Here is a 21,170-nt window from a genome sequence, read left to right on the forward strand (position 1 = left end):
AGTGGGCAGGAAGGAGGATGCTTATGATTGAGAGCCACTGCTCCTCCCCATCCCAGACAGTTTACCCCAAATTCTGCTATTTCTGCTGCTCAACTGTATCTCTTCAATCTTTAACCCATCTCAACTACCAGCATGCTAACCCAACCACTATCACTTTCTACTTGGAATAGTGCAGCTCTGAATTAACCGACCTGAATCCAGTCTGACCCATAGTTTTACAGCTTCTCCCTCTCCCCCATCCAGCTGGTTGCACTGTAGTACCACTTTGTGGTACAAGAAAGGGAGAAGGAGTAAGGAAGCTGCTCTCCCCTGATAAGACCCAAGGCTACCATCTTTTTGATTAAGGTACTTATTCACTTCCTCTCTCTAGGGCCTTGGACAGCCTCAAACCATACTGGTGCAGCAGCTTCCTTAATCCTTCTCCATCTTGAGCCAGGTCTGAAGTGTGGCCACAGTGGTGCAGCCAGTATTGGGGAAAGGGTAGTAAATAGACCCTACCCTAAGAGATGGGGATAAAGTAGACAGTCATATGCACTAGCTGAATGTTCAGTTGAACAGCTTTTTTTTTTTTTTTTTTTTGTGGGACTGGGATTTGAACTCGGCTTCAAACTTGCAAAGCAAGCATTCTGTAGCTGAGCCACACCTCCAGTCCATTTTTGCTTTTGGTTATTTTGGAGCTGGAGTCTTGCAAACTATCTGGCCTCAAGCCTCAGTCCTCCCAATATCGGCCTCCCAAGTAGCTTGCATTACAGGTGGGAGTCACTGGTGCCTGGCTAGCTTAACTCCTTTAGTGACAGCTCTTGTCTAATCATTAAGACCTGATTCTGGTTGGGGTTATTGTTTAGGGGAAGCCTCTCAACTCCTCTGGTTGGAACTCTGGGCTACCACACACACAGGCGCAGTACTGATAACACTGTTTAGTCATTGTCTGGTTCCTTGGATTGGGTAAATGAGTCCCTTGAAAGCAAGGTTCCTTTTTGCAGCCCCAAGGCCTACACAAGAGCTCAACACTGAATGGAAGCATGCACTTCCATAAGGATGAAAGATGCAAACACGTGGTCACAAAGTAGTAAGAGACAAATTTTGAGTAGAATGGCAGGGCATTTTCTATGGTTGAGGGGAAGAAGTGCGCTAAGACTTACTGGCATTGCATGCCTTCTACAAAAAGCAGGTTCTCAGGCAGGAGAATCAAGACGTCTGCTAGGTGTAAAGAACATAGCCCCACCTTCCTTTTGATCTATCTAGACTTTTTTCCCCCTGGTGCTGGGTATTGAACCTTGGGCCTTGCACATGTTAGGCAAGCACTCTACCACTGAGTTACATCCACCCCCAAGTCTGAGCTGTATTTTCTGATCAAACTTAACCACACTGTACCATTTTGAAATCCTTTTAATTCCTCCTTTTCCATACTCATCATCTCAACACACAGCTAAAAATCCTATCCTGTACTAGATTAAAAGCTCCTTGAACACTATTCAGGGTCTTTCTCACTGATGACTCCAAGTGTTGTGGTCATGGTAGCATGCAATAAATTTGCTGGAATTAATACTTAACCCCGTCCTCTACTTACCCTTCATTCTCCCACTGTTTTCAAATGAGTGGCTACTGTATTTCGGGTGTACTGTGTCTAGTCCAGTATTAATTCACATTGCACTACAATTTTCATCAATACCCTGTTCAAGGCACAGAACTGTTAAGGGATACAGAGATAACCATTGAGGGTCCTTAGCTTAGTCCAGAGGGAGCTAACATGAGCACATGAACTGCAGTAGAGGTGGATAACAATGTGCCTTAATGTGCAGATGAGGACTGACCCCATGAAATAGGTACTATTATGACCATTTCAAAAGACAAAAACTATGGCACAAGAGTTTTTGCAAATTGCCAAAGTGTACACAGTCAACAGATGAAAAAACTAGGATTCAAACACAAGTTTCCTTTTGTCTTAGGTATAAGGAATAACAAGCAAAGGGAGTAGCAAAAGAATGCAGAGGTCAATGATAAAGAAGGGCAAGTAGGGGACTCAACAGAGGCTTAAAGGGGTGACTGGGCCATGAGGATAGAAAGGAAGGTGGGACTCACTGAAGGTCTCTGAATGCCTTATTAAGGAATTTGAACTTTAATCCACAGGACATGGAGAATTATAGATTTTTAAAGTAAGGGAGTAAGGCATTCAGTGATCAAGTATGCTCCAATTTGGAAGACTACACTGGCTGCCTGTGGACAGAAGGAACTGGAGAAGGAAGGACTTTATTCAGTATCTTCTTCACTGATGAATCCAGTGCCAAGGTCATGGTACGCAATACCATGTGGGGAAACCAGATGGTTAGGGACTGCAGGCCTCAGGGTTAAAGGCGGTGAGGCCTAGACCAAGGTACTGGTGGTAAGAACAAGAGATAGCAGAGATCTCAGAAATCAGTAGCTGGATGTGGTAAGGAGGCATCATAAGTGATTCAAAGCTTTGGCTCCTGGTAGGACAGTGGTACCATTAACCAAAATCAGAAACACAAGGGGGAGAGGACTTTGGTATTCAAAATGGGCTGTGTTTCTTTGGTGTTAGAAATGTGTTTTTCTCCCTTGAGAGTGAGCAGAGTGCTCACGTGAACCTTGTTTCCACTTTTCCCATCTCATTAGCCAGAGTCCTAGAAAACGCCAATGAATTCATAATTCTGTTAAGGCTTCATTTATCAGAAATCATTAAGCTTCTACCATATGCCTGGCATTGCACAAGTGATGTGGCGGCTAGAGAAACTTAATCCTTAGTTAATATATTTTACTTTGCTTTTATCTTTATTGAGCATATAATCAAAATGTTTACAATATACTGAAGTCCAGGTAAAGACATCTAAGGAGCTTACAAAAAAAGTGTAAGAATAATCAGTCCATGTCCTCTGAAGAGCTCACAATTTTACTGGGAAGCAGTGAATACAAAATAAATTGCACTCAGTGCAGTCAGACTCTGCAAAGCCAGTAAAGCTTACAAGGGACAAGGAATTAGATCCTAGAGTCGGGGGGAGGGGGCTAGCCAGAAAAATGCTGTAATTATCCAGATATGGGCTGATATGGATGAGGTGAAGGTTATCTGTGGCAAATCAGGGAAATGGATGACAAGGCCTGATTAGTCATTAAAGGTTGGAAGGAGTATTTCCATGTTTCCAGCAGAGGTGCTGAGGCCTTTCAAGAACAAGGCAGCTGCACATAACTCCACATACTCTCTACAGGCTGGTCTGCCAATCTTTCACCTGCCACTTTCCTTGCTCTTGGAGATTTCTCATTTTCTAACATCCTTTCTTAGAGCAAGGATCTTTACCATTTTAGGAAAACAGGGTGATCTGAGCACCCAACCCTAGGTTTAAAATGAATAGTTCCTATTCATGGAGGAGAACATGGCTGTATCAAGAAAGTAGGGCTAGGGGATTGGCTCAAGCAGTAGAGTGCCTGCCTACCAAGCATGAGGCTGAGTTCAACTTATAATAATGCAAAAAAAAAAAAAAAAGTCAGGCAACTATACACATAGTTCTACCCCACTTTGTAGTTGAAATCTCTAGAGAGTAGGAAAGAAACAGACATTGCACAGTTCCTTCTTGAAACGATGAGGATCAGTAGGGCTTTTATTGTCAGTAACAACAGGGTTTACTTCCTTACACCAGATAGAAGCAGGCACTCAAACACAGTAGTGATATTAAAGGGTTGAGGATGGTATTCAGGCTTGGTCACACAGAACTTCACCTGGAGGGCAAAGACCAGCCAGATGACTCATGCAAACCCTTTAATACAAAATCCTAAAATTTAATGCTAGAAATTTCAAATCTATCTAGTGAGCACCTACGTTCTATTTATTACATAAATTGCAGATCTAAAATGGAAAAATTCCAAATCATCTACCTAAAACTCAGAAAAATTACTAGTTCTTCCTGAAGTCATTTTTTCTCTCCTTGGGCAGCCTGAGCTTTCAGAAGCCAATTCCAAGCATCTTAATCTCGTTTACAAGAATCTAGTCCCTGACCACTTCAAATAAGATGCTATTTATAACCCACAACCTCAACCCTTCCAAACTTGAGTGGATGGGGCAACAATCAAAACAGACTCTGCTAAGTTTCCACAAATCATTGGTTTATTAGAAAGTTCCTTTCCCTCATTTTACAGCATATGTATCTCTATCATACGTGATAAAGTTAAATACAATGTTATGCTTGTAAGTAAGGATAGGTTCTTTTCTTTTCTTTTTTTTTTTTTAAGTTTTAAAATTACTATTCTGGAATTTAAAGAAAACTGCCCCCAGGAAGGCAGAGAGGCAGCCAAAGTATGGCTCAATCTACAAGCTAATGGGAAGCAGCACAAAAATGTTAATACTGTATTATTTAAATATTTACATGGGCTGAAAGCAAAGAAAAATGAGTCCCTTCACTTCAAACAAATAATTTCATTTTTCCAATGATAGTTATCCAAAAAGTGATATTTATAATCAGACAAGGAGCACTGAATAGGTAGGAAGGGGGACTCAGCCAAGAGCCTGTTTGCCCAGCACTTGCTTCTCATAAACTCAAATTTTGAGCATTTGAGAAGAAAGACATGAACACAGTCTTGGCTCAGCTAAGTACAGATTTTTTTTTTTCCTGTCAGTTGACCACTCAACCAATTCTAGTCACAAGAATAGGTAGGAACACGCCAAAGAGAAAACCACTAACTACAACAAAAGATATAGGGCCTGCAATACAAGCACCTTTGGGTCAGTGTGTTAACAAGGGCTGAGAGCCTGGGTGAAAGACAGTAAGAGGGAAACAAAAGGCTGAGGTGGTAATTCCTCTGGTCAGTATCATAGAAGAAAGGAAAAATGAACCTTTACTGCTGAAACTGAGCTGGGTTGACAGCATGTAAGTATGAAGCAAAGAATCTGAAGTATTTGTAAGTGTGCTCACCTCCCAACAACAGGAGGAGAAAACTGTCCCAGCTCTTACTATCCTCTGGTCTACTTCTACTTCAGTTTCTAGCCAACCCAAAAGGCACATTAAGAAACTGTCAGAGGGGGCTAAATACTAGGAAGGCAAATGGACTGCCTGGAATAAGGTCCCAGGGGAACCCAGGAATCCACACTTCCCCCCTAACCAAGACAATCACTGAATCTCACTGCTTCCAGAGAATAAGCTGCTGACTCCTCCCCTCCACGGTGGGGTTCACCTGTTTCTCTGTACAAAACACAAGGGAGACCATCACAGCTGAGCATCCCTCTGACACCTGCAGCTGACTGCTGCCCATTAACTCTAAAGTCCCAGTTCTGAGGGCACCACTTACTGCAAATTACTTAATATTTTATCCCAGAAAAAAAAGTTTTAACATTTTTATAGTTCATAACTTCAAAAAATACATGAGCTTGATAAAATATACATGCTTAGTCATTTTTGCATCTAGCAGAAAACAAATACTTTATTTTTTTTGTTTCCATTTTATAACCTTTAAAGTTTCTTAATTCAACTAGGGCAAACATATTTACACAAAGCCACCAGAACAAGGATCACTTAAAGAGCTGGATGTAAAAAATATTATTGCAGTATACTACAAATATGGAATTTTTAATATAAGCTACAAAAAGCAGCATTTAAGTTTATAGAGTTCAGTGCAATTTTTACATTTTAAAAAATCCTATAAATTAAGAAGAAAACATCAACACAACAGAAGAAAATATACCCTTCAGACACATGAGCTCCTCTCTGGGGAAGCACATGGAGACTCTATGTTCCACAAAGCTTCTATTCATGATAGGATCTTCTTTTCTGGGATATGCAGATGTCTCTTCTGGGATGAGGGACTGTGAGGACAATAGTGTCAAATGTGTGGCTCTGTTTGTATGGGAAGTGGATCAAATTGCAGCCTGAGTTGCTTCTGGTTCCAGGTCAGACTCCCTTTTCCACCTCGCCTGGGATAACGTGTCATCGAGGGATGGTCAAAGACACTCCAAAAGACACTGGTGGAACCTTCACCATTGGAAAGACAGCTTGGCCTTCCTATGGCACTGAGAAGGCAGGACCAGATGGGCCCATGGCAAGTGCTTTGGTGACAACCCACCAGAGAGGAGGAAAAATTTTAAATTTATAGAAATGAAGAGCAGAGGCTAAAAAGTAGAGGAGGGGACTATCTAAACTTGACAGATGTTGCTGCAGTTTAAGTGGGTAGCACTTACTGGTGTTCCCTAACTTAGAAACATAGAAGAGGAAGGACATATACCAAAGAGGAAAAAAAAAAAAAAAAAATCCCTGATAGTAAACCCAAAGCAAACCTCAAACCTAACCCATTTCTGCAAGCCAAAAACCTCAATTCTTTGGCTGTCAGACACTGCCCATCCCAGCTATTACTTGCTGGTATTAATGGCTCAACACCCCCAAGGAAAGAATTATGGGTTACCTTCTCTGGCCCTACCTAGGCTCCCATCTCCCAACTCATGTGCCATGGCTAGGGGGGTGCTGCAGGTCCTGACCTGAGAAGATGGGGTGAAGTAGTGGGTGAAGGTGGAGGGCAGTGGCAGCTGCTGCAGCAGGCCGTGGGGCAAGCAGGGTAGGGTATAGGGCGGCATGTGGGACAGGGTGGAAGGTGAAAGGCCCAGGATGGATGGCTGAGGCGGGAATTATGTGGATGGGATGGCTAGTGAGAAAGGTTGCAGGGTGGCCAGGGATGATTGAATGAGTAAGGTGGGACAAGGAAATAGGGGTCAGATGGGGCTGGGGAATATGATGTACTTGGGCAAGCGGCTGGGGATGAGGGTGGGGGTGAATGCCAATGGCGGCGGCAGCAGCTGCAGCATGATGTTGTAGGATGGCATGCTGAACAGTTGTGATAGACGTGGCAGAGGCTGTGGCTGGCTGCTGAATGTGGATGGGCTGCAGGGCTGGTGTGGCTGGGGCCAGGGCTGCTGAGGCTGGAAAGGCCTTTACTTGCTTGGCCAGAAGTTGCTGCTGGATGTGCTGCTGCGCAGCCTGCTGGAGCTTGCTGTACTTCTCCATTTCCTCGGGGGTGAAGGTGATGGGCTGGCTCTCCAAGGGAGCCAGTGAAGCATCCTCAGCCCCATCTGTTGATTCAATACTAGGTTCCCCACTAGGTGGTGCATAACCAGGAAAATGCTCAAGGTCTGGTACTATAGGCAGCAAGCTGGATTCCACAGGGCCTGGCTGACTGCCACTATCCAGGGACTCTAGGGTGTCCCCATCGCTGGGGTCAGGGAGGTAGTTATGGGAAATGGTTGGATCCCCAGGGTAGCAGTCTGAGTGTGCTGGAGTGCCTAGTGGAGCCACAGAGTGATCAGCAGTAGGTTCTTCAGACTTTGGCTCTTCTGGGGGTGGGTCTGATAAAGGGCCAGCTGTTTCCTCTGAGGGGAGCTGATGCCCAAATGGGGCATCACTGCTCCCTGGGGGCCCTTCTTCTGTCTCTGACTGTTCTTGCTCTTCCCCCCTTTCCAAGCCAGACTCTTCACATTTCTTGTTGGGCTTTCTGGTAGCTGGGAGCTTCCCTATTAGTGGAAGGACAGGCTTATTGCCAAGAGAAGGAGGCAGCTTGGGTCCAAAGTAACCTTGTGGTGGGTCCTTGAGCTTGAGCCCAGCTTTATTAGGGGTGACCAGCACCTCCTCACTCATACTGGGTTTCCTCTCTACTTTCCTGGCCTGGATCTTCTCTAGTAGCAGTCTGGCAGTTACAGAGTTCTTATCTTCAGGGCTGCAGTCACTTTCTGGACCCCTTCCTGTGCCAGTGATACTGTTCTGGGAGGGTGGGCCTGTCCCCTTACTGTCATCTCCTCTGCTATCATCTTTCTTCCCAGGACCTTCTCCTCGGCCAGATCGGAAATAGTGGGGGGACTGAGAGCGATAGATCTTTGAACGAATGAAGTCCCGACGGCCAGAACGCCTCTCCTCAGGGCTCTCGTGACCCCATGATCCCTTCCTAGAGCCTGATCTCTGGGAAGGGCTCCTGGTACTGCGGCTACGGTCCCGGCTATAGCTCCGGCTCCGCTGCCAGCTGTGGGCTGTGGTGCTGCGGCTTCTCCTCTTGCTTCGACTACGACTACAGCTGCTACTGCGGCTTCGGCCCCGGGATCTTGAGCGCTCCCTGGTATGACTCCGAGATCGACTTCGGGACTGGCTACAACTGAGACTATAGTCGTCATCATCAGATGATGAGTATTTGTGTCGTTTGGACCGGTGCTTGGAACTGGCATAGTCTGAGTCATCCGAGTCATGAGAACGCTTAGAGTGCCTTCGTGATCGGTCACTATAGTCACTATAGCTGTCATCAGAGTAACTATGCTGTCTACTATAGCAGCTCTGGTCTGAAGAAGCATCTGAACTACTTGAGTAAGAACGCCGGGAGGAACGGTGTGAGGAATGGCGCCGGCCAGACCGTGAGCGACTGCGAGAATGCTCACTGCCTGAGTCTTCATCTTCCTCCTCCTCCTCCTCTTCTTCCTCCTCTTCACTGTACTGGGATGGAGACTTCTGGTGATGCAGCCTGCGTGATGAAGCATCATCACTATCCTCATCTCCACTACTGGGTCGACTCCGATGGCTAGAACGACTGCTCTGTTTGGTGCCAGCTCTTCGCTGGCAGGATGAAGTTGGAGGTTCACCTTTGTGTTTCCTCCCACCATGATCTTGAGAACTGCTGCCACCCCCACCTTCATCCTTCTTGCCACTACTTCCTTCTTCAGCAGGGAGGGATCTCCGTTGGGAGTCATATTGGGCCCGTCGCGGTCTTCTGGGTGGGGCAGGGCTGCCACTTCCAGGGGGTTCTGGTTTGGGCCCTCGTTCAGAATCTGCTGGGGCTGATGATTTATTCTTCTTTCGTTTTCGTTTCTTGCGCTTCTTAGACTTCTCCCCAGACTCTGCCTTAGAGCTTTTCTCTTCTGTGTCAGCCTTGTGTTTCCGTTTGTGTTTGCTGGATTTTTTGTGTTTCTTTTTCTTCTTGTGTCGATGGGACTTCCCAGATCGTTCTTTCTTATTAGAAAGGCTTCTCCCTGTATCTTCAGTTTCTGACCCATGGCTACCCCCAGGCTCCTGCTTGTTCAAGCTGCTACAGGCAGGTCCTGAAGCAGGTGTATCTAATCTGCCTTCTGAGGAATGTACTACTTTCTCTCCTCCTTCCTTGCTTTTATTAGGCTCACCAGGATCAAGGCCTTGGAGATGGTCCTTTGAGGAGGCTCCTATATCCTTTGGTTTTTCTGTCCCTTTAGCTCTGGTTTCTTTGTTTCTCGAAAGCTTAAAGTCAAAGTATAAAGGGTTACAACTGTAGGAAATGGAGGGTTCTGCCTTGGTGAAAATTAATAGTTCTGATGGCCACTGGAGGGCAGTGCTCTCATCTTTGCTCAAAACTGGGAAGAAGGGACCAGAAGGATGTTTGGGTCCTTCCTGGCTAGCTCTCCCTGCTGGGGTGGACTGAGAGGTTTCTTTAGAAGGATTAGATTCACACATTTGAATCTCTGAAGCCTTCTGACTCAGATTCTCTAAATTCTTCTCATTTACATCCCCTCCCGAGACCTTCTTTGTCTCAGTTTTGCTTCCAGGCTCTGAGGGCTCGGCTATAGTAGTATCCTTTGGCTGCTCAGAAACTTCACTAACTGTCTTTTCTGCGCCTTGGCTTGCTACCACCTTAACACAGCCTTTAGGCTTAGGAGAACTGCTTTTTTTGCTCTCAGGAGCATTCTTTGAGTGTGTACTATTATCACCTTCCATTTGTTCACTAGCTCTCATAAAGAGTAAGAAGGGAAAATTAGGTTTTACTTTGCAGTGTGCTGGGGGGATGTAGTGGTAATACTCTGGCTCTGTAGTTCCAGTTCCTTCTTCTCGTTTCATCTTTTTTAACTTGGATAATGTTGAGGCAAGGGACCCGCCATCTTGAGGGTCTTCGTCTTCTTTTTTACCATCAAGATTACTGCTACTATCAGCATCTCCCACCTTCTGAGGTCCTTGATCAGAACCCTTCTCGTCAGGTTTTGCTCCATCTTCAGCGGTTCCTTCCTCTGCATGGTCCTTGAAAACTGATGCTATTGATTCAAGCTTGACAGGAGCCTTCTTGGCAAAGGAAAATGATACTCCTAATTTTTGCAGTGGGGTCCCCAGATTATTCTTAATGCCAAAGCTGATGCCTTGGGAAGCTAACCCGGGAGCCTGTGCCAGTCCAGTGGTATTAGTGATTTGTACTGCAGTAAAGGGACCTCCTTTATCTGTGGAGAGTTCAGATCCCAGGCCACAAGTGGCAGTGACACCTGTGCCACTGCTTGTAGCTGACTCATCTTTATCCTCATCTCCACCTTCTTCATCTACAGCCACTGTGGTTGGTCTGAACATGGGACCACTTCCAGGTGCACTAGATAATGGTTGAGAAAAGTGAAAAAACAACAGAAAAACAGGTTGAGGAAGACATTTTATCTATTTTATAAAATACTCATCTTTAAGCAGATTAATGCTTCCCCTACATTCCCCCATGCTGGGGATTGAACCCTGGGTTTGGCCATGCTAGGCAAAAGCTCTATCACTGAGATACATCCCCAGTGAACTACTCACCTTTTATATTCTACCATTCCTCATGGGTAAGTCTCAAAGACACTAAGCAATGTGTCACTCCCTAGCTGTATGATAATGAATGGAACTTATTCTCATTCAATTAATCTACCAAGCTAAATTCCCAGGCCCAGCTACTTACCATTGTTTCTTCTTAAGCTGCCTGTATAAAAAAGTAAAACTTATCTCATAACTCAAGTACCCCACCATTACATAATCTACCTCAATTTGCTTCCAGTTTCGTATTTTACTGTATCATCTTACCATCAGTATGCTATCAAATGTATGGCTGTACATTCACATCTAGTACAAAAGTCATATTTTATTTAGCTAAATAAAAAAGAAGTAATTTCCCCTGTGCTTTCAAATTTCATTTTAAAAAAATGTATATTCTAGAGTTGAGGATGTGGCATCTGCCTAGTAAGCATGAAGCCTTTAGTTCAAACGTGGTACAAAAAAAGACCCAGAATACACACACATGTAAATGTGTCTATGTGTGTGTATTTATATTTATATCCTGAAACCTCTACGCGGTTACTCTATAGCACAGCAGTCTGTGTCTATTTTCTGGGCACTAAATCCAAACATTTGCTATGGTTTTGTGATACAGCAGCGCCCCGAGGGATATTTCCAGACCCCAGTAGATGTAAACAACAGACGATACTAAGCCCCTCATGTATTTCTCATGTGTGTTAACATATATACGTGTATGTCGATGATAAAGGTGCAGCAAGATTAGCAACAACATTAACAAACATTTACAGCAGTACACTGTAATCAAAGTTCTGTGAACGAGGTCTCTGTCTCTAATGAACAGGCAGCATTTACAGAACGGATACACTGGATAAAGAGATGATTCATCATATCTCAGGCAAGACAATAAGACAGCTCAAGATTTCATCACACTACTCAGAATGGCACACAATTTAAACTTATAAATTCTTTATTTCTGGAATTTTCCTTTTAATATTTTCAGATCAGTGGCTAATTGTGGGTAATTGAAACTGCAGAAAACAAAACCACAGGGACTATTGCACTTTCTGGGCACTTGTAACAATGACCATAATTCATTTAGCTTTGCCGACAGAAATACTGAAGAGCCTTAATGTGTGTTCTAAACTGCCTATCTTGCCTGAAATTTTCAGTATGTAGACTATTATGGGTATTCTTTCAATTTGAAACTCAAGAACAAAATAGATTAGATATACACTTGGATAAAGCCCTTCTTACCTGACCCCTAGCTACTAACTGTCTCAATTCTGGTAACAAAAACATTTAGACAATGAGGTATATCTCTTGCTATATGAGCTGCTGCTGTTGGAAGATGGGAATCTAAAAGATTTGGGTAGCAAGAGATAATTACATTGTGATATGAAACCTACCCCACAGCAACAAACAAAACTCCCAAATATAAAACAAAACTCTCAAGTTGAATAAAAAGGAAATTCACTTTGATCTTTTGCTGTCAGGTTACTTCAAGAATACATGGGGTAATGTATTAGTTCTAGGATGAAGAAATACCTGATGATGGATCAAAACCTTTTTCTCCTGATATTACTTAGTTTTAAGTAATTTTTTCTCCATGCTAGGCACGGAACCCAGGGTCTTACACATGCTAGGCAAGCACTCTACAGATGACCTACATCCCTAGCCCTAGTTGGTCATGTTTTAACTGTTTATTTATAAAACAGAACTAAAAGTTACCACTGAAGAAAAACATGTACTGTATGTCCTGAAGTAGAAAATGACCTAGTGTACATACTATGTGTACACTAGTGGGCAACATACCCAATTACATAAACAGTTGCCGAAGAAGGAATAAGAATCATTTTATAGGCATTTTAACTCAACATTAGAGCTCACAGGTTAATTCTGTTTAAAAACTTATGATACCATATACATTCGTTCCCTTCTTTCTTCCTTCAAAACACAACTTAAAAAGAACAAAATAAAGCCAGTAAGTCCAGGCTGGAGGTATAGTTCAGTGATAAAGAGTACTTGCCTAAATAAGATCACCAGCACTGCAATAAAACAACAACAAAACAAAACAAGTAAGCCCAAGAACTTGGGAACTCTGACCTAAATTTGGCCATCAGCTTTTATTTTGCATTTTTCCCGTTGCTGGGATCAAGCTCAGGTCTTGCACGTTAGGTGAGCTCTCTACCACTGAGCTATGTCCTGCCTTCCTCAAAAACATTTGGTAGTATTGGGTATAAGGCCTCATGTTTGCTAGGCGAGAGCTCTACCACTTGACCATGCTCCCATCCCCTCCTCTAAAACTTTTAAAAGTCACAATCATAGTCTTTGTCTTTCTGTCTCTTTCCCTTTTTCTCTCTCTCTTTTCTCCACTCTCCCCCTTCTTTCTTTGAGACAAGGCCTCGCTATGTAGTCCAAGCTGGCCTGGAATTTTCCATTCGCCTGCCTCACCCTCTTGTGTACTGGTATTATAGGCAGGCACATCATGCCGGTCTTCAGCTTCTCTTTCTACTGTAAGTAGTTCCTTCCTTTGGTGCTGGATAGCCATTAAAAACAAACAAGGGCACTCCATTCTTTCTGACTAAGTCATATATCTCATGAAACCTACAGCCAGTTTCAAATGCTCAAAGATTGGGTCCCTGGAGTCTCATTGTTTGGAAATTCAGCCCTAGGTTATGCAAATTTCTCTTAAGGCTAAATACCAGATTAAGATCTGATAATCAGCACAAACCCTGAAAAGAACATTAGAAAGAACAGTCAAGAGGGCAGGAAACTACAGAGAAATAAATAAATAAATAGAATTTGCTAGGTTTTAGAGTATTTAGCACTAAGTAGAGTATTTAAAGGCAGTGACAACACTTGAGTCTGTGTCTCAGAACTTTCTAGCTATAAAATACTATGCTCTTCTACAAAAGAACTGTTGGAGAATGGGAATAATAGCAATAGTGGCATCATTTATTGATCATCTTCGATGTTCTAGGCACTCTTTCAAGCACTTCTAATACAATAATTCAACTACTCCTCACAACACCTATAAGCAAATCATTGTCTTCATTATATAGGTAAGAAAACTGAGGCACAGCTGGGTGCTGGTGGGTCACAACCTGTAATCCTAGTGACTCAGCAGGCAGAGATCAGGAGGATCAAGGTTTGAAGCCAGGCTAGGTAAACAGTTCATGAGAACCTATCTCGAAAACATCCATCACAAAAAAAGGGCTGGTGGAGTGGCTCAAGGTGTAGGCCCTAAATTTAAGCCCCAGTACCACAAACAAAAAAAAAGAAAGAGAGGCACAGAGTGCTTACATGTAAGCTGATGAAGTCACCCAATAGAATATGGCCACAAAACAGCACATACTTAATCAGTATCTTATACTACAAGTATAAATATGTTTTTATAAAAAAAGGATCTGCTAAAAATCTGGGTTTTTTTTTTTTTTTTTGTGATACTGGAGATTAAAACGAGGGCCTTGGGCTGGTTCTCTACCACTTGAGCCATACCCCAGTCTTTTTGTTTTGAGATAGTCTTGCTAACTCTGCTTGGGCCAGCTTCCAACTTGAGATCTTCATGCTTCTGCTTCCTGAGTAGCTGAGATTATAGGCATGCCCAGTTTAAACATCTTATGGCTTATAATTTTAAAATCTCAATTCTTTAATTATATTATTGTTGTACTGGAGGTACACTGTTGACATTCACAAAATTTCTTACAATATATCATGGTTGAATTCACCTCCTCCATCATTCGCCTTTATCCTTCCCTCCCCCCTAAAATCTCAATCTAAATATTAAATCATAATCTTAACCCTTTAACTTTAAATCTTGAGGATTATAATTATCTGTAAAACACCCTGAGAGAAAACTTCCTCACCATTCAGCTTGTTTTCTTTGCTCTGCCAACTCATGGAGACGCCGAAGGGCCTTTTCTTGTTTCTTCTCATCCTTGCGGGATCTTGAAGAAACATTTCGGGCAAACTCTCTCTGCTTGAGATCTTTTAATCTCTGGGATAACAGAAAGAAAGGAACAGAGGGTGGGTGATTTATAGTCACGTGGGGATTTGAAACAATAACCAATGGTTATAGTACTAGGGTTTAACACATTATACTTTCTTACGGTAACTGAAAATACTATGGCTGATTACTTGGGAATGACACTCAGAAAATCTGCATTTATAATCAGAACAGCATGTCATTTGCCTTATTGGGCAAAATAAAATGATTTTGGAAGCAATAAGCAAATTTTAGAACACTGGAAGGAAAGAAAAGATACTGTTTAATCATTTGCTCTTCTAGGATGCAGAATTAGACAAACATAACATGAACTAAAATCATGGTAATACAGGCCAAAAAGAACAGAAAGGGATTAGGCTAGTAGAGAAAATTATACAAGATTTAAGTTTTTATAAAGCAATGTACAGCTTACATGGGGGAGGTTCTTTGAATTGAAACAAACAAAAGGCATACTTTTATTTCCCCATAAAAGGTGTTACTTCTTTTCAGCACTAACAGAGGTTTCCTGTAACTATTAAACCTTAAAAGAGGTTCTTCCAATACTAGCATGCTCAGAGCTTACAATTCTGACCACTTTCATCTGTCTAGTCAGTCTGCTGAAATTAGATAGTTTTTCATTCCTTCATGGCCCACACAGAAACATCCAGGGGATGAAGAGGGAGAATAAGAGATAAATTGAAGATTTTGTTACTTAAAATTCAGATAACAAGGCAGGCGCTCTACCATTTGAGCCACTCTGCCAGACCTGTTTTGTTTTGGGTTTTTTTGAGATAGAGTCTCTTGAACTATTTGGCTGGGCTGGCTTCCAACTGCGATCCTCCTGATCTCTGCCTCCTCAGCAGCTAGGATAACAGGCATGAGCCACCAGCACCCAGCTCAGAATGGGTCTTTTATTATACAGCTACTATATAGTTTTCCTTAAAACAAAAGAAACAACAATCAAAAATGAACAACAGTGTCATGACACACCAATGACAGAGTCCAGACATATCTGCAATGAAGACAAAACTAAAATTATTGTCAACACACTAGATAATATAAAAAACAAACAAATAAAACAAAACACATACTTTAGCCTATGTTTTTACAACAGCATCAGGAAAAGGACTTTCACTCAATATAAAGTGGACATTGCTTTGTGGAAAGGTGTGATGTTCAACAGACAGAGGTATTTTCTTACCTAATGTTTATGAAGTGTGTTTTGAATCTTTTTGAATTGGAAGGGGAAAGGGGTAGAAAGACACACACAAAAAAAGATATACAGCTAAAGACACTAGTAGAAAAACTCACTCTTGTGATTTGGGCTTCCAAATTAGAAGAATTTGCTTTCAATACATCAGCTGAAAATATCACATCACAAAGAAAAATAAAGTAAAAATAAAACAAGAGTGGAAGAGAAAAAAAATAAAGCAAGCATTACTACACAAGCTGTCTTAGTGAATCTGCAAACTATTATACTGAACAATCAGGGACAAAGCCGTCATCTCTAAAAGAGCTAGGGAGAAGGGAAGCACCTGTACAACATGTACATGTGTACATACACATAGACTGACACAGTAATCCCACCTTCATAAATGAAACTGTCTCTACAGAACATTAGAAAGGACCATTACTGTCTAAAAGCAGTTAGTCTTGTATTCAATCATCTTTATTTTGTCAAATGACCAATAGTGGGCAAAACTGTTACTGAGGCAAGTTGCTCATATCTAAGATTTTTACAAAATCACTTACAAATGGAGGGCAAACTCTAAGTAAACATATATTCCAATTTCCTCTTCCTGAGAGGACTCGGACAGAAAGGGTCCATCAAGCCTATTATATTTTAGGCTACAAACCTAGTTTATTCTTCTCTAAATGCTTTATAGGCTTTCTAGTCAAAATTCAAATAGAATTGGTTTTCTCGTATATGCCATCTTCTTCATAGCTATTCCATCAGTCACCCCATGTCCAGTCATTTCCTCCCTTTCTATAAACATTTCATCACTTTTAGGAGGCATTTATTGAACTACAGGGCATTGTCCAATAAAGCAATAATCTTTATCAAAGTCTGGAGCCTCCAGATTGAACCTGACAGAGATTAGGCTTTCTAGTCATTCAGCAGCACTTGGAGGAATGTTCGAAGTTGAAGGAAAAGACTGAGTCTACATTATTCCAAAAGATATCATATGTAAAAGTCCCTACCACAGGAATATAAATACTTGAAGGTAGGGAAGGAAAAAAATGAGATGATATCAACAAAACAAATCCAACTGCAAGTAAACCTATGTTGATATGCTATAAAGTATACCAAACTCTCCCACATCACCTTTACAAACAGTTATTCTTGTCTTTCCGAAAGGCAGTATGTGTAAAACTTTAGAGTCAGAAAGACCTATGTTCAATCCATTAATCGCTAATCAAGTGATTTTATCCCTTATAACTTCAGTTCCTTCATTATAAAACCAGGGTTATCAGTAGATATTAAATATCAAAATGAATGTAAAGCATTTAGTAAGTCACGACCGTTTAATACTACTTTCTGGTTGGCTTATCTTAATAATGAACCCTATATTGCGTGCAGTAGTACCACCTCTATAGAAGGAGTCCATTTAATAATTTGGCTTAAATATTGGATCCCTGATTTTTCCCCAAATAAAATTTTCTACTATTTTTAGGAAAGGTTAGTATGAAATATTCTCAAATCTCTTAGTAGGGATATATTCAAGTGATATAATACAGACTTCTACCTATTACTTAAATAGTAGGGAAGCCTAAAAAAGAATACCCCTTACTTCTGGACAGAATTAGGTCAAATGACAAGAAAAATACTGACCAGAAACTTCTTAATTCCATATATAAAAAGTAACTTTTTGGGGGTGGGGTAGGTACCTGGGATGGAACTCAGGACCTCGAGCTACCCCCCACCCTAAGCCTAAAAAGCAATTTTCATTAAGGCACAAAGGCCCTAATCAGAGTCAGAAAACTGACTATTTTACTCAACAGATTATCAGTCCTGGCTCATTTCCCACTGAATGTTCATAAGAAATTCTCTTTCTCTGAAAAGAGGAGCACAGATTCAGGTAACTTCTTCAGGTAAAAATAAAGAAGCAACATGATTGCCTATCAGAGAGACAGGCAATTATCTCTCTAACGAGAGAAAGAAAGGAAGAAAAATAAGTAAGGATCTTGCTTTCCCAAAAACTCAATAGCATTTTTCCAAAATACACCCTTGTGACACAGTACAAAATGGAAGGAAAATTTTGTACTGATCCTCAATCACGTTAGCTGGGCTTTCCCTTAAACTTCCTAAAAGTCCTATAGAGAAGAAAAACCTAACAAATGACCCAGTACTTGAAACACTGGATTACTTAACTGTGACTCTTTGGTTTAAAGATGACATCAAATGTAAATAACATTCCAGTTATTAAAGCACAACAGTTATTGCTGTTAATATAAGGAAAACTGTTTTTACTAAATTGAGTTGGGAATGACACAAAAATATTCTGCACATAGTTTTGTCTAACAACAAAAAGTGAAGGTCTAAGTCTAATAAAAAAATTTTGTGTGTGTTTTGGTGCTACCCTTCTTCTCTTATCAAAACAAAACTTGAGAGTAAAAGTTTGTATTCGACTGAATTTCCCTCACTAGGCCGATTATCTTTCTCAAGTATTTCAACTCTATTATCTAAATATAAAGGGAATAATAATAATAAAAAAAACCATTACCCATGTGAAGGGAATTTTAGGCATCAGAAACCAGGCAGAGTTTAAGGTACAGTGTTTCTTATTACTGCTAAAAATCATATATTCTATGTTTACTCAGCTCTGAAGAGAAAAAACAATTTTGTCTCCTTAGGGTCAAAAGATTATCTGTTTTCTTTCTCCCAGAAGTGGGACTCAGGCTGTTTCCCTAAATAACCTTGGTTGGTGGAATGGCTCAAACGGTAAGAGTACCTGCCTAGCAATTGTGCATCTCTGAGTTCAAATCCCAGTGCTGTCATATGAAAGAGATAGGGAGAGATAGGGGGAGGGGGCAAGGGGGAGGAAGAGAGAGGGAGGGAGAGGGAGAGAGAGGGAGAGGGAGGGAGAGAGAGAGAGAGAGGGAGAGGGAGGGAGAGGGAGAGAGGGAAAGAGGGAAAGAGGGGGAGAGAGAGAGAGAGAACAAACTCTAACTAACCTTGGAATGTCCATGCTGTTGTATATGGCACAAAAGGATGTTCAATAAACTGGTTTCATTTTTAAAATGAGTTGCTGGGAGAAGGAACACAAACACACTTTATGTAACATTTGTTGGTTATAAACAGAGATGAATATAGGGCAAGTAAAGAAAGGGCGGTTGTTTCTACCTCAACTTCTTTTTCTGCAGATCCTCTCTTCAAATTGTAAAAACATTCTTTTTTTTTTTTTTTTGTGGTACTGGGGCTTGAACTTAGGGCCTACACCTTGAGCCACCCCACTAGACTTTTGTTTTTTTGTGAAGGGTTTTTTCAAGATAGGGTCTCACAAACTATTGCCTGGGCTGGCTTTGAACTGTGATCCTCCTTTTCTCTGCCTCCTGGCCTGACTCACAGCACCCAGCTTCAAATTGTAAACATTGTATTTCCTCTCACATCAACAATTGCACACACCAAAAAGTCATGGCCTCTTCACCCCACTTGGGGGCCTTTTGCTCCCTTTCACAACACAGTATTACATTAATGTAGGTCTCTTCTCCCCTAAATTGAAGTAATCATGCTGCAGCTGTTGCATGGCCAGGCCACTTGATTTATGTTCCAGTGTTTGTCCAGCCAGGAGAAAGAAATGCAGGGAAAGGAAGATTTTAGTCAAGGAAGATTATGGTCAAGAAAATTTAGTACATGCATATAAGTAAGAGATGAAAATTAATTTTATTTGGTAGCAGAGAACCCCAAAATTTGGTAACAGAAAACTCAATACTAATGTCAATGATAGTGAAACAATTCATTACCCTAAAAAGAAACCTGTTTCCTCCTCTCTACTTAACTACTAACTTACTTTCTTACTCTGTATAATTTGTTTATTCTAGACTTTTTGTATTTTGGTCATTATAAGTAATGCTGCTATGAACAGAATTATAAAATTTTTTTGTGTGAACTGGGTGCCTGTGGCTTATGCTTGTAATCTTAGCTACTTGGGAGGCTGAGATTCGGAGGATTGTAGCTGGAGGTCAGCCTGGGGAAATAGTTCCCAAGACCCCATCTCCAAAAATAACCAGAAAAAAATAGACTGGAGGTGTGGCTCAAGTGGTAGAGCGCTTGGTTTATAAGTGTGAAGTCTTGAGTTCAATTCAAACCCTAGTCCCGTCAAAAGAAAAAAAAAAAAGTTTTTGTGTAAACATATGACCTCGTTTCTTTTAGGTATATACAGTTATATGATAACTCTATATACATTTTTAGGAAGTATCAAACTTTTGCAGATGGGCTGTACCGTTTTACTATCTCATTTGTGAAGTAGGAGGGTTCCAATTTCTATATATCCTCTCCAGCACTTTTCAATTTTATTGTTTTTTTGGTGCTGGGGATTGAATCCAGGGCCACATGCTAAGCACATAATCTACCACTGAGCTATACCCCCAGTCTTCTCTCTTTTTATTTGGTAGTACTGGGGGGTCTGCACTCAGGACCTATACCTTGAGCCACTCCACCAGCTGTTTTTATGATGGGCTTTTTCAAGATAGTGTCTCTCGAACTATTTTGCTTGGGCTGGCTTCAAACCATTATCCTCCTGATTGCTGCCTCCTCAGTAGCTAGGATTACAGGCATGAGCCACCAGTGCCCAGCTCTCTTTTTATTTATTTTTATACCAGTGGATATGAAGTGGTATCCTACTGTGGGTTTGTGAGCTTTAAGTATATCTATATATTCCTTCAGATCAAGATTTGTTCTCTATTGAAAATTTGAATGAGCACAATTCTTATACCTGTGTGGGTCCAAAACACATGCAATAGCAGCATCTAAATTTAAAGTCTCTCCCCAGCCACTGTGTGCAGAAGATCAAACCGAGCTAGGAAAGTGCTCTACCACAGAGTTACATCTCCAGCCCCTGGGCCTTGAACTTGCCACATAGCCTAGGCAGGCATCAAACTTGGGATCCTCCTGTCTCAGCTTCCTGAGTACTAGGATTACAGATATGTGCTACCACACCCTAGCTCAGAGCTCTCTTTAAAGTACAGTTACTTTCAAACTTATGTTTTGGTTGCTGTAGCCTTTCAGACTACGAAAGAACACACAAGTCAGGCACTGGTGGCTCATGCCTGTAATCCTAGCTTCTCAGGAGGCAGAGATTGAAGGATTGTGGTTCAAGGCCAGCCTGGGCAAATAAATTGCAAGACTCTATATCGAAAAAAACGCTTCACACTAAAAAAGGGCTGGTGGAGTGGCTCAAGATGAATGCTCTGAGTTCAAGTCCCAGTACCAAAGAAAACCAAAAAACAGGAGTCTTTGCTCCCATTTCCTGTGTGGGGAACAGAAAATGTTTCTCTCTTTTTTTCTACCTGCCCCTGTCTATACTTTATTATGTATAATAAAGTAAATCCTTGCTAAAACTTAAAAACAAAAACACATAAGCCCAATCCTAGAATCTCTATACCATAGTGCATCACTGTGATGAATTTAAGTTTATGGGGTAGAGAACAAGATGAAATGGCAAAACATA

At 41.5% G+C, this 21,170-nt stretch overlaps 1 protein-coding gene across 15 annotated transcripts in view; it reads right to left on the reverse strand.

Moving 5' to 3' along the window:
* Positions 1-4,096: 4,096 nt before the first annotated feature.
* The window catches only part of Gpatch8 (G-patch domain containing 8), a 98,975-nt gene continuing 81,901 nt past the window's right edge, over positions 4,097-21,170 (reverse strand). For 14 of the 15 annotated variants that reach the window (XM_074045570.1, XM_074045575.1, XM_074045581.1 and 11 more), the window contains 3 exons: positions 18,676-18,749; positions 14,381-14,511; positions 4,097-10,344 (listed from right to left, as the gene is read on the reverse strand). In XM_074045570.1, coding sequence (XP_073901671.1) covers positions 6,435-10,344; positions 14,381-14,511; positions 18,676-18,749 — 4,115 coding nt within the window. In that variant the 3' untranslated portion in view covers positions 4,097-6,434. The remainder of the gene's footprint in view (positions 10,345-14,380; positions 14,512-18,675; positions 18,750-21,170) is intronic. The other variant, XM_074045572.1, reaches the window with a different exon arrangement.

Source organism: Castor canadensis, chromosome 11, assembly GCF_047511655.1.
Source record: "Castor canadensis chromosome 11, mCasCan1.hap1v2, whole genome shotgun sequence".
Lineage (NCBI taxonomy): Eukaryota > Metazoa > Chordata > Mammalia > Rodentia > Castoridae > Castor > Castor canadensis.